Genomic DNA, 14,102 nt, shown 5'->3' on the forward strand with positions numbered 1-14,102 from the left:
ATCTCTAAAAGTAAAGTCCCAATCTTGCAATCACATTTATGAGGGTGAACTCTTGAGCTTGTGCAGAGTCCCAGTGACTCAAAAGGGTCTGCCCGCATGCACCCCATTTCACAATTGTGGCCTGAGACGGTTGTCTCGTATGAAAAAACATATAACTTCCTGAAGCCCAAAAGGCTTAAGTGATGTGGTATAGCTATTACCACAAGGTTGTCAGTATTTGATAATGAACTACAGAGGTCTCATCTGTTGTTTTTCACATTGAAGTCTCTGTTCATCTTTAAAAAAAATTTGGTCACTAGTGACAGACTGCAAACTACCTGACTTTTAGAAGACTCACTGCTCCAGGCTCTGTACATCTATTACTGTCATTTAATACACTGGGAAAAATATAAAAGCAAGAGGGCTGCTTTTACCAAGCAGGGTACCACACGGTTGCTATGAAAAATAAAACATGATATTTTTTAAGTAAACATTGCTTAGCATACGAAAGGATTGAAATTAGCCATTTAATAGGCCAGATTCAGTGGACAAATTATACATGGCTGCCAGCTTACACAGAATGTTGAATTATTGTTTCATAAACAAACATTCTCCTTTTCTCCTTAAAGGTGACCTTCAAAAGGGGAAATAATGGATTTGTGCCCTTTGAAGTGGGAAAACAAGTTCTGTCTGACATATAGAATACCATCATTGAAATATAACCATATTTGGGATGAAATGTGGCAGCTCGTTTAAGAGTATGTAGGATCACTCCAGAACTTTGATGTGGACAAGAAGGGCCCAATTCTCCTCCCCCGATTGGCAAAGGGAGCTAGCAGGCCCCACGTAATGATAAGAAGTATATCTACTTGAAAATAGATAAAGAATTTAAGCAGGCAGAATGTCTTAGCTATTTCACCATTTCACTGCGAGCCAACTACATCCTGTGGCATTCAGTAATCATTCAGTGCTTATGGTGCTTGCAAGAGCTCTGCTTTATTCTGTGTTTGGTTCCAGCTGGCTGCGCATAATGACAACAACATGAGCTTTCCAGCATCCCACACAGATTTTCTGTCTAGGAACTTCAGCCCTAAAAGGCACAGTCTCCAATACCACATCTTGCCTTCCAAGCCAAAACTTAAGAACATTTAAAAAACAGTATAACACAATTACAAATACTTATAGCCAACCTAATCATTAAACTTACTAACAGTGTTCAAACAGTCACTGAGGTGCATTGCACTGTCACTTGTACCCTGTAAGGCTCTCCTGGAACATCAACACTACTGCCATAAGGCAGCAGCAAGTTCCCTTGTTCTAGCTGTTCCATGTCTTGTAGCTCCACTCTCAGTCTCCTGTGGCTGTTGCCCGAGACCTTCCTGGGCAAAATGGCAGACTCAGAGTCCCTTATCTCCCTCCCTGCTGGTATTTGGAGGAGATATAGTCTGTCCCTTCACCTATATAGTGTGCATCTTGCTGGGATGACAACCTCATATGACCATGTAACAACCTTGTGACACCACTGCTGTTTGTCACCATTGTTGTCCATCATAGATACTTACAGTGTTATTTTCATAAAGTGGTGGCAGCTCCCAGGACCCTGTATCATACTGAGCTTTTTTGTTTTGCTTTATCTGTCTCTTTATATATCAGCAAGTCACTAGTGATTCTGACATCAGTTTCTAACAGGAGAGGCAATTTTATTTTCAGTTTTCCATTGAACAAAAAAAGGTGACAACATTACCACAATTCTGGCAATTACCAGTGCTAAATTACCACAATTCTGTAATTTAACAGTGCTAAATATAGCTCAAAATCTGACTGCACATTGTTTTTCAGGTGGTGGCGTATTATTTTCACACCATTTTCCACCAACACATTGGATTGATCAGAGAGCAAGTGTGAAAAATCAGGACAAGGGGTGGGGGATAATAGGTGCCTATATAAAACAAAGCCCCAAATATCAGGACTGTCTCTATAAAATCAGGACATATGCATTGGGACAGAAAGAGAGAGAATGGCTCTACAGTCCAGTGGTGAGGGCACCAACCTGAGGTGAAGAGCTGCAGAGGGCTAGAGCTTGTGCCCCTTGAAGCATATGAGGTTAGGCACCCATGGTTAGGGGAAGAAGTAAACCAACCCCCAACATCAATTATAAATGGAAAGACAGGGGCAGACTTCCTGAACCAGAGGGTTGTGGCAGCAGAATCGTTTATAAGGAGCTTCCTCCAATCCCTGTGTAGAAGTGCCAGCTCTGCTGCCAAATTCTAATGCCTTGTCTGCAGTAGTATATTTTGTACTTGTTGTCAGCAGCCCATCTGCACCAGAGTTGACAATGGTTTATGTGCTGATGTAGATAGGGCTAAAGCCTCTAACCCTGTGTTGATTGAAGCTAGTCACTCACACTGTCCAGGTCCTGGGCACCAGTCTGGGGGCTCTGCATTTTAATTTAATTTTAAATGAAGCTTCTTAAACATTTTAAAAACATTTTTTACTTTACATACAATAGTTTAGTTATATATATTAGACTTATAGAAAGAGACCTTTTAAAAACGTTAAAATGTATTACTGGCATGCGGAACCTTAAATTAGAGTGAATAAATGAAGACTCGGCACAGTACTTCTGAAAGGTTGCCAACCTCTGGTTTCGTGCATATTATACCCACACTGCCTCAGGTATAGACGACGTGTGAGTCTGTTACAGCCCTCAGCTACAGAACTTTAGCTCACGCTGAAGAGACTCATGTTTTTAATTCTTGAAATCCCCGATAACATCCAAGATGGTCCTCATTACAAATACAAATCAAGGCCCTGATCTTGCAAGCACCTCCACATATGCTTGTGCAGATGCTCGTGCTCATGCAGAGCCCTACTGAAGTTGCTGGGACTCCACACAGACAAACGAGTTGGCAGTTTTCAGGATAGGAACCCAAGATTGTAAAGTAAAAACCTTGAGATGTACTACCGATGAAATTAGATATTAAAGGTGAAAAATGATCTCTATCTGAAGTTAAATATTGGCATTTGTTTTAAAGAATAGTTTTGTGATTAGGATTCTAATTGAAGTCAGTTTTTTTTCCCCATATGACTTTTCGCAAAATATATAACATAGCAAAGCTTCATTCATTCTTCGTATGGTGGTCTGGGTGCTCTCATCTCTAGCACCAGATGCTCATCAAATGCCAGCCATCATGTATTGCTATATTGTAGATGGTCAGATAAAATAAAACTGCAAATAAACAATATGCTACTGAGAATTAAACGGAGAAAAACCACAGCATGAGTTTAAAAACAAAGCAGCAACAATCAAGAAAAAATACGAGTTTATATATGTTTTTTATTGCCTATTTTCTTTATTTGGTATTCCAATTCATTTACAATCAGTGTGTTTATAGCAATCATGGGCTAAATCACACTCGCATATAGGTGAGATCAGATTTTTCCTGTTAGTCTTGCAGGTAGAATGCCTGAAGAATAGTAAATCTCTCTCTCAATGTTTAAGCTTCCATTAATCGGAGTTCTCTTCACGCAGAAGTTGGTTTAAAACACTGCTTTGTCTCAGAGCCTCTAGGTCGGAAAGATCTTCACTAATGACAGGGACATCTTCGCTTTGATCCTTGGCTGTCAGTTCATCTTCACTGTCTGACAGTGTACATAGGAGTGTATCATTTTCATAGGTAGGAAAATAATACCTGAAAGCGACAAAATTTAAGAATAAAATATTACTAGAGGGTCACACATTGCATTGCGAATGTAGGCTGAGTGCTAGAAGTTAACTGTATCTATTCAACTTAAGTGCAAATGGAAGCCTGACTGGGAGGAGACTGGCCATCCAGGTGGTGGAGGGGGAGATGTGGAGAAGGAAATGGCGAGGGGGGGGGGGGAGGTTTTAGTGGGGGCCCAGGGAAGACTGGCTGGAGTGGGAGTGGGAAGGGTCAGCCTGGAGTGGGACAGTGAGGGATGTAGCTAGGTGCACAGCAATGAAGTGTGCAACCTTTCAGTAAGCTGCTGCCTGTGATGTGTAGAGAGCAGTAGAGGGCTGCAGAGAGATTTCTCTGCCCACAGCACCAAATGGATACACTGTGAGCCTGACTTTAATGGATATCAAGCTTTTTTGGATTTCAATCAATAAGGTTCTGCCCATTGAGCACACCCTGAAGTTTTGAAATTGATCAGATGCAGCATTCCAAAGTTATCATGCTGCATACAGACAAATAGAGAAATGCCATCAAGTATAGTGTAGTGTCACATTTAAATCAGGCAAGAAGTCTGACTCACTGGACCACAAATGGTCAGTCATAGCATATTATGCTGTGTATACCAAACAGCTAGACACTTGTTCACAATTGCTGCAAGCTTTTTACAGATCCCATGGGACAAAGCCAGTGCCTCACTATAGAGATTTCTGCCAGATTTGCTATCCCTACCCTAAAGGATTCTGCAAGGAAAGATTACTTTTTAGTTGTTTTCATTATGTATTTTCTTGTGCTCTGGTTTTAAAGGGTGGTTATACCCTTATCACAGCACAGTTGGATTCCTGAGAGTAAAACCTCAATTTTTTTTCTTCCCTTGACACTTTTAATTGGAAAAAAGCCAACCAAACAAAAAAAAAAAGCTATATATATATATTTGTTGCTCAGCACTCCACTGCCTGGTAGAAGGCACAGGCTGGGGTTACTGTTGCAGCTGTCTGAGCAAGAGGAAAGGAATCAGGTAAGAAAACAGCATCCTAGTGGAAGCTAAGCTGTTGTGTCAACTGTACCCCTTCACAACCAGAGTCAGTATGATGAAGCACAGGAGATGGGAACTACCTTTATAATGCTACATCTACACTAAAAAGTTAGGTTGATCCAGCTACATCACCCCAGGGTTTGAAAAACCCACACCTCTGAGTAACATAGTTAAGCTGACCTAACCCCTGGTGTAGAGGGTGCTAAATTGACAGAAGAATTCTTCCATCAACCCAGCTTAACTATAGTGAAGGGAGAACCCTCCCATTGCTGGAGTGAATATCTGCACTGAAGTGCTACAGCATTTTAAGTATAGATACAGCCATATAGTTCTAACATAAGAGTCCAGAATTCAATGGCTCCCAGTAGAGCCCCTGAAGATGTTTTGGGCAATTAAGCTGTTTTTAAGCAGACTTCTAGGGGGCATGAATCTGCTGGCTTTCTGAGATGGGAGTTATAAAGCATAAAGCGGAACAGAGTATTTGAAAAGTCAGGTTGCTAGTGTATCTTATAAGAGCTACATAAAGACTAGGGGAAGTAAGTGTTTAGCCAGTTCGTTCTTCTTGTGTAGCATATTGTCCCAAACCACGGCAACACAGTGTTGAGGCATCTGGGACAGCAGTCTGTGCCAAAGCCCCTCTAATTTCACACAGTGTAGGCTTGAGACAGCTTGCAATTGTGCTCATACCATCACTTGGGCCTGCAAAGAGCTAGGTAGTTCTGGGTACCATAGTATTGCCACAGAATGGAGCTTTCAGACCATACTCCTGTGGGGCAGTATCAAATAGGAACATAAATGCTGGAGGAAAAACACAAGTTAGCACGTACTGTGGTTGATCCCACGTAGACTTGGTTGGCAGGAATGTAATGTGTTTGGTAATTTCCATGTGACTTATTAATTCAGTCTTACACTGAAACATCTCCTTGCAGTTGTAACATCGACACTGGTGGATTTCCCTTCTGATGAAGTTCACTAACTTCACTTGCTGATAAAACTTCAAACCTGGCAAATGGCAGAAAACAACAACTTAAGAGATACAAAATACAAAGAAGCACTTGTAATGCAAAGGAATTTTACTGAAGGTATACACAGGTACAGCAAAAGTTTATTCCTGTATGCTTTCTTGTTGGTAAAGCAGAATTGGTCAGTAATACAGCTTAAAAATTAAGGACACTTTGTTTCCCTTCACCGCGTGGCATAAAGCCCTATGGCTTTGGGCACAGGGTGCACTCTGCTTCTTGTTACGTAAAGTGGAAGGATCCGCAACAGCATTTTTGAAATGATGATTGAAATGGTCTTGTGGAAGAGTCTTAGACCCTTCGATTGGGGATCTGCAGAAGTTATTCCATGAAAGAACCCCAAATTTCAAGAGAAAATATCAAATACCCTGGCCACAGCTATTTCATGGAAAGTATTAGCAGCAGTTCCAAAAAATAGAATAGACTGGGCTTTGTCAGCTGGCAAAGCAGCATTTCCATAAAGGAAAAGTTAAAATCTGAAAAAATTAAAGTGATGCAGTTGTTTTCCAGTATTCTTATGCTGTGGTTTTCCCAGACTAATGACAGATGCTGACAATTACAGCATCTCTTACTCACCATGCTCTGTCTTTATTTTAAGAAGGTCAAATCCATGTGCTTCCTGGAAAAAAAACATAGCTTATTATTATTACCACTACTTCTGGTATACCAAGTTGAAAGCAGATCAATTTTTATGTAGTCAGGCTAACACAGATAGATAGATTTGGGTTTGCCAGAAATTTTTGTATGTGTTAGTTTAATTACCATTCTCTGTTTAGCATCTAAGTTTCAATTTTGTAGCACGTTTAACTGTAATAAATGCTAAGTCAGCAAATCATTGTAGTTAACAAAATGTTATTGCTGCCTCTATCATCTTACTATGTAAACTTGCCAGAGATGGTGATTCACATTCTCATTGTAAAACTTGGCTCCAATGAGTTTTCCATAAAGTAGACATTGGAGATGCAATGACTGTGTTCTGCACTGAAAAGGCCATTCTATGATTGCATTTTGCATAATTCTGAATGCATGTTGTATTCGTAATGCAACAGAAGACCTGATCTCAACAGCACTGCCACAATCCTCCTGTTCACTTCAAACTGATAAATCAAATGTGATTTAAACATATTTGTGCTTTACCTTCATGTGGAGACATAATTTTTCGGTAGTGTCTGCTTGCTTTTCACAAAACAGGCAAACTGCACAGACAGGATGCTCTTCCCAGTCAGACCAGTCTCTATGACGAAGGAGACAAGGTGTTTGTTTAATTGAAAAGGGCCTGAAGAGACTTTTTTTTTGAAAGATAGCTGATGTGGAAGTGTGAGCCAAATTTTCATCTCACTGAACTAATGTAAGTACAGAGTAAGTCATTTCCCTTCAGCTGAGTTACCATAATTTGGATTTATTATTAATTCTATTATTATAGCGCCTAGAAGCCCTAGTTATGGACCAGCATGCCAATATGCTACCAAATTGGTAGAATTTAGCCCCTTGACTAAAAAGTACAAAGGTAAAGTTTATCAGAAGGTCAGATTTGGCTTTTAGTTACAGTATTGTAGATTCAGAGTAACTCTACTGACTTCAATATGGCTACTCTGAGTGCAAAATACAGCCAAAAATGAATATACAATCTTGCTGGAATTCGGCTCTCAGAACCTGTTTGGGCCACTACTCTAGTGAACTTCCCTGAAGAGAAGTACTAGAGCTCCTTCTTAGGCTACTGGGGCTCTGAACTGCTGCACAATTAACTCCATTTACAGTTAGGGCCCTGATAGTGCAGTGAATAGCAGTGCAAGCAAATTCTGTAATGCTTTAGTAAATTGAATCTGGTAAGCCACGGCAAATTGCTTTTTAACTGTATATTTTCATAAAGTCTTTCACACCCTACTGTGCCTTGCTAATCTTTTCATATACTAACAAAAGACACAAATGACAGGCAGCTGGAGTCTTCTCAATTTTATGTACCTATCAAACATTATTACTCCACAGAACAGATTCTTGTTTCTGTTACATTTAGTGCAAGTGCACACGCATTTTATTTAAGCAATAAGTTACATCCAGACCTGTAGTGATAACTCTGAAATAATAATACTTAGCACTTATACAGAGCTTTCACCTAAGGATTTCAGAGTACTTTACCTATGCTGATTCATCAAGATTCACAACACCTATGTGGGGTAGAAAAGTATTATTATACCCATGTTTTACATGTAGGTAAACTGAAGCTCAAATCACAGGCAAAACAAGGAACAACCATCAGTAGTCTTGAAGCCCAGTTCTGTGCTTTAACCACTAGAAAATGCTTCCTACCTATTAATGATTTCCTTATTCACTGAAGTAGGGTTGAGCATTTGCCCAGCTCCAATAAATGAAAAGCAATTCAGCCATTTCTGAGTATTAAGAAAAAGAGGGGGATGACCCTCCTTTGAACAGTTTTGCAGTCAAAACAGCGCGGGGTTGAAAGACTAAATGTGGCTCGGAAGTGCCTTTGATTAAATGTTCTGATGAAAACTGAGCTTGATTTGATTATGTTGTGAGTCTTTTCAAATTGTATACTGAGCACAAACTCCCCATTAAACTCTTAACTTCCATGAAATGGCTATATAACTCTTACTCTTCCACGTTATCTAGCAGTTCTCGGTCATCTTCTGATTGAACTTCCTCCCAGGACTTTCCAAATTCCTGGAAATGCAAGATAAAGGAAAAGTAACTTCCACACAGGTGCCACATGTTAAGAAACAACTGAATAAACGTAAAACTTCTTAAGTCACAGTCAACATCTTAGTTTGGATTTACTCTTATATGTTTGTGGATTTAAATTAAAGTAATGTTGTTACATGCATAATTCTTTTAAAACATAACTTTATTCACCTCATTCATAACAAAAAATGAGTGAGAGGTCCCCAATTTAAAGGAAAGTCATGTTTGCCTAGAGATTTACATTTACACACAACAGGTCAAAGCTGACCTTCCATGCATACACACGGTTTCCAATTCCATCAACTTACTAGAAGCCCTTTTGGATCTCTGAAGAGAGGAGTACATCACAACAGACAATTTCCAGTACTAGAGCTGGCTGAAGATTTTAATTTTTTTACAAAGTCCTGCCCCTCCTCAATGCTGTGAATATTATGAAAAGAACTCTATTTTCTGATATATTGCTTACACAGGAACAAATCAACATTATGACTGTAAGTGAGATGTGCTGCAAAATGCACTAACACAATGGTACTCAATCTGTAACCATTGGAGGACCACTTCATCATCTGATGGGTATCAGAATGCAATCATGCCAAAAGTGTCACAAGAACATAAGAATGGCCATACTGGGTCAGACCAAAGGTCCATCTTGCCTAGTATCCTGTCTTCCAACAGTGGCCAATGCCAGGTGATTCAGAGGGAATGAACAGAACAGGTAATCATCAAGTGATCCCTCTCCTGTCACCCATTTCCAGCTTCTAGCAAACAGTCATGACTCCACACATCAAGTATTGATGCAACATTGTCACCCCTTCTGGTTTCTTCCTGCATAAAGAAAGGGGTGGGGGCCCTATTCTCTCTCCCCATCTACTAGCTATAGGTGGTTGAGAAGTTCCCACATATATGTGCCCACTTGCTCAGTACACTGCCCGACACTTGCATTAAACATCTGGCAGCTTGAGGACCACGACTTTAATCAGTACTGCACTCATATGACCTAGCAATAGGAACAGTGTCATGATCAGACATATGGTCCCCTCCAGAGCGGCTATGCTAGGAGCGCTTTGCAGGTGTAGATGCTCCTAGTGCGGATGCAGCTTATACTGAGAAAACTGTGCTGGTAAAGCTTATTCCCCACACTCCTGAGGCCATAACTATAGGGATTGACGTTGCTGCAACCAATGCAGCGGAGGTCAATTTAGCGGGTCTAGTGAAGACCCGCTAAATCAACTGCAGATCGCTCTCCCGTTGACTCTGGTACTCCACCGGAAGGAGAAGAGTAATGTAAGTCGACAGGAGAGTGTCTCCCGTCAATCCAGCGCAGTATAGACACTGCGGTAAGTCAAACTAAGCTACATCGCCTCCAGCTACGTTATTCATGTGGCTGGAGTAGCGTAACTTAAGTCGTCTCACCCTGATAGTGTAGACCAGGCCTGAGTGAAATAAGCAGCTATACCAGCAAAAGTACATTTTAACTCAGTCTAGGGACTTCTGCTCACACAGCTGTGTTGGTCAGGGATCATACCTCTTCACATCCCTGACTAACATAGGGATGCCAGCAAACAGCTGTAATGTAGACCTGGCTGTAGAGTATTGGAGAGGGGCAGTGGGATCCAAGGGTTAGGGCACAGGGCTGGGACCTTGGTTCTATTCTCAGCTCTGCCTTGGACTAGATGTGTGACCTTGACCAAGTCACTTCACTCCCATTCTCTTCCTCCCTTTTGTGTTGTCTATTTGGATCTTAAACTCTTCTGCAAAAAGACTGCCTGTCACTTAGTTTGCACAGTGCCTAGCACAATGGGGCTCCAATTTTAGTGGAGACCACTAGGTGCTACTGAAATATAAACAATAATTATAGAGCCAGTCCTTGGCTGAAGACCACTGTTCTATATCCCAACAGTCATCCTTTAACTTTCTCTCTCTAGTGCTTCTTTCCCTGAAAGTCTTGCCATCTTCAAAAGTAAACCAGAACCAACAACTTAAGGACCATAGTTGTTTTGTACTCATACTTTTTACACTTGTGGTTTATACACATATCATATTTAATTATATTGGCCCTAACTTTTTGAACATCTCAGATACATATGGGAAACTTTTAAACAGGGAGCCTAAATATTTGAACAAGTCCTGTTCCCTCTATTAAAATACTCAGTCACTCTAATAAAGATATTCATTATTAAGTATACCCTGGTAACAAATGCTATTATCATCAATGTGGTTTTATTTATAAAATAAAATAAAAAAATAATAAAAATATTCATCATTTAACAGTTTAATGAGAATTTCCAAAGCTGTTACAATCTATCAGGTAAATGGAGCACACACAAACATCTCTGATAGCCCTTAACGTGATGCCATTACCACTTACAGAATGAAGATTCAGTAATTAATTCAGAGATGTTCCGCTCTAGTGTGTAAATTTCCAAGTTACAGTGGAGACTCATTGATGTTACCATTCTTCTAAGATAATGTGCAGCTGTTAACACCTCTCCCCACACATTGTCGCAGCTGCACACCACCATTTCCTATGGAAACTGTGGCTGCCAACACTACAGTCTGTAATGACAGCATAGCAGCTCATGATTGCAAAATTAACAGATGTTTTCACAATTTTTCTTCTCCACTACCTTGAAATCTATGGGCACAAGAGCATCTTCAAAAGAAACGGGGGGGGGGGGAAATCAAGCTTTACCTTTTGGTTAAATATGAACTGCAAAAAGGGGAAGGGGAAAAATAATTGGGCACAAGCTTTTGTTTCTTTGCGATGTTTACACAGAAGGCAAAGTACATAAGAGGGGCTTTTTTTTTTTTTTTTTTTTGGTTGGTTGGTTGGTTGATGGCTAGCTTTTTTACATAAAAAATTCAGGTTTGATCTTCCCTGGTGAGTGGTGAAGTAGTGAAGCTACAATATCATAAGAACCAAGAGACTCTGGGGAAGGGACTTTTAGACAGATTGTTAAAAATTCTTTTTTTTTTTTTTTTTGACTTGTGTGCCCATCTAAATTCTAGTGTCTACTGAGCATCTAGCACAAAGGCTGTCTTAAAAAAAATTCAACATCCCTGCCTCTTCATCTAAGATGTGAGAATTCTATAAATATCTCCTGAGACCTCAATACACCATTTTTTTTTTTTGCGCAAAGCCAGGGGAAAAGCTAAACTTAACATTATTAATAGTTCAAAAAGTAGAAAATACATGTTTTAAAACAGCGGGCCTTTTTTTTATACCACAAAGACGACCCACCCTTCCCAGCCCCCCAAAACCAAAACTAAACAAAGAAAAATCCAAACAAGAATAGTTTTTGAAACTTCCTTTACAGGTGACCTTTAAGGCTCTGTGTAAAATGAGTTCCGGAGACAAAAGTGGCTGCATATTTTAATATTCCTTCTTCCCAAGATATAGCATGAATCCATAAAGATGGATTTTCCTGCCATTGCCTTTCACTTTCAGACTTCCACAGATGTGGGACTGAGTGCCTAGCTGAGGGAGCATGCACTATCATGAGGAGAAGGGGCCGAAGCACTGGCTTGGAGGGCTTACAGAAGCTGTCACCTGGCATCCAGGGCTTCTGAAACCACACTAGTGGAACTCTGCATGGCAGGCACCTTTCCTAGATGCGCAGCTCCTAAGAAATATGGAAATGGAGCCCTTTAGTCCCTTCTTCATAGACTCATAGGTCAGAAGGGACCAATATGATCATCTAGTCTGACCTTCTGCACAAGGCAGGCCACAGAACCCTACCCATCCACTTTTATACAACCCCTAATCCAGGACTGAGTTACTGAAATCCTCAAAACTGGTTTGAAGACCTCAAACTGCAGAGAATCCACCAGCAAGCGACCCATGCCCCACGCTGCAGAGGAAGGCGAAAAACCTCCAGGGCCCCTGCCAATCCGCCCTGGAGGAAAATTCCTTCTCGACCCCAAATATGGCGATCAGCTAAACCCTGAGCATTTGGGCAAGAGTCACCAGCCAGCACCCAAGAAGGAATTCTCTGCAGTAACTCAGTTCCCATCCCATCCCAACATCTCCCCGCAGACCATTGAGCAGACTTATATGGTGATAATCCAAGATCAATTGCCCAAATTAAACTATCCTATCTAACATCCCTTCCATATACTTATCCAGCTTAGTCTTGAAGCCAGATAAGTCTTTTGCCCCCACTACTTCCCTCGGAAGGCTGTTCCAAAACTTCACTCCCCTAATGGTTAGAAACCTTCGTCTAATTTCAAGTCTAAACTTCCTAATATCCAGTTTGTACCCATTCGTCCTCGTGCCTACATTAGAACTAAACTTAAATAATTCCTCTCCCTCCCTAACGTTAACCCCCCTGATATATTTATATAGAGCAAGCATATCCCCCCGCAGCCTTCTTTTGGCCAGGCTAAACAAGCCAAGCTCTTTGAGTCTCCTTTCATAAGGCAGGTTTTCCATTCCTCGGATCATCCTAGTAGCCCGTCTCTGGACCTGTTCCAGTTTGAATTCATCCTTCTTGAACATGGGACACCAGAACTGCACACAATATTCCAGATGGGGTCTCACCAGCGTCTTATATAACGGTACTAACACCTCCTTATCCTTGCTGGAAATACCTCGCCTAATGCATCCTAAAATCGCATTTGCTTTTTTAACAGCCATATCACATTGGCGGCTCATAGTCGTCCTGCTATCAACCAATACCCCAAGGTCCTTCTCCTCCTCCGTCGCTTCCAACTGATGCGTCCCCAACGTATATCTAAAATTCTTATTATTAATCCCTAAGTGCATGACCTTGCACTTTTCACTATTGTATTTCATCCTATTACTCTTACTCCAGTTCATCTGCATGCTAAGCTCTGCGTGCCCCCCTTTTCCCATATCAGATTTTCCCATTCTTCTCCCCACATCAGAGGTTGTGTGTGTCCCCTTCCCCCATTGCAGGGTCCCCTACTATCCCCCTCATGGCAGGGATTCTATGTGCACTCCTATTCCTCTGACCCCCCATACTGGGGTCCCCCAACTTCTCCCCATCTAGCCTTCTGTATACTCTCACGTTCGTTCCATCATCCATTCCATGGTTCTGTATTCTGCCCCCATGGCAGGGGCTTTGTGTGAACCCTCATTACCCTCTCTCTACCCATTTTTTCCCATGATGGGGGCTGTCTGACCCTCATACTCCCCATGTTAGAGGCCTTGTGTGCCCCCTTTTCTCCCTTTCCCTGTATCAGGGTCCCCCAACCTCCTGCCTGTCCAGGGTCTGTGTGACCCCACCACTTCCTCCCCAATGCCATGGGCTGTGTGCATATAACATATCCACCCCAGACCCACCATAATTTTTCTCTCCGTTTGGGAGATAAGTCATTCACCGTGTCAACATGTTAAATTCTATTGGAAGAAGAGACAAGAGATGAGATAGGAGAAGTGTTAGGAAGGAAGGGGTAAATGGATGCTATCAACCAGTTGTGGCTAGCAGAGGTTTCATCCTATTTCCCCCCTTCTGGTCTTCCGATTTCCCCTCAAATCAATCAGGTCTGGTCACTGATGCCTAGAACATACCCTGAAATTTTGGATTTGACTGGATGTGGTATTCAAAAGTTATCACATTACAGACAGAGAAATGCCATCAAGCTGAGCACAAGACCTTCCCAAGCTCAGCCAGCAAGTAGTAAGAAAACAAAACATACAGGGTAACTATTATT

General features: G+C 41.3%; 1 protein-coding gene across 1 annotated transcript in view; it reads right to left on the minus strand.

Annotated features, from left to right (window-relative positions):
- Positions 1-3,291: 3,291 nt before the first annotated feature.
- ZNF277 (zinc finger protein 277) overlaps positions 3,292-14,102 on the minus strand; it is an 85,390-nt gene continuing 74,579 nt past the window's right edge. The window contains exons 8-12 of the mRNA XM_050936284.1: positions 8,341-8,408; positions 6,867-6,963; positions 6,306-6,348; positions 5,538-5,712; positions 3,292-3,671 (exon numbers count right to left, since the gene is read on the minus strand). Coding sequence (XP_050792241.1) covers positions 3,488-3,671; positions 5,538-5,712; positions 6,306-6,348; positions 6,867-6,963; positions 8,341-8,408 — 567 coding nt within the window. The 3' untranslated portion in view covers positions 3,292-3,487. The remainder of the gene's footprint in view (positions 3,672-5,537; positions 5,713-6,305; positions 6,349-6,866; positions 6,964-8,340; positions 8,409-14,102) is intronic.

This window comes from Gopherus flavomarginatus, chromosome 1, assembly GCF_025201925.1.
Source record: "Gopherus flavomarginatus isolate rGopFla2 chromosome 1, rGopFla2.mat.asm, whole genome shotgun sequence".
NCBI lineage: Eukaryota > Metazoa > Chordata > Testudines > Testudinidae > Gopherus > Gopherus flavomarginatus.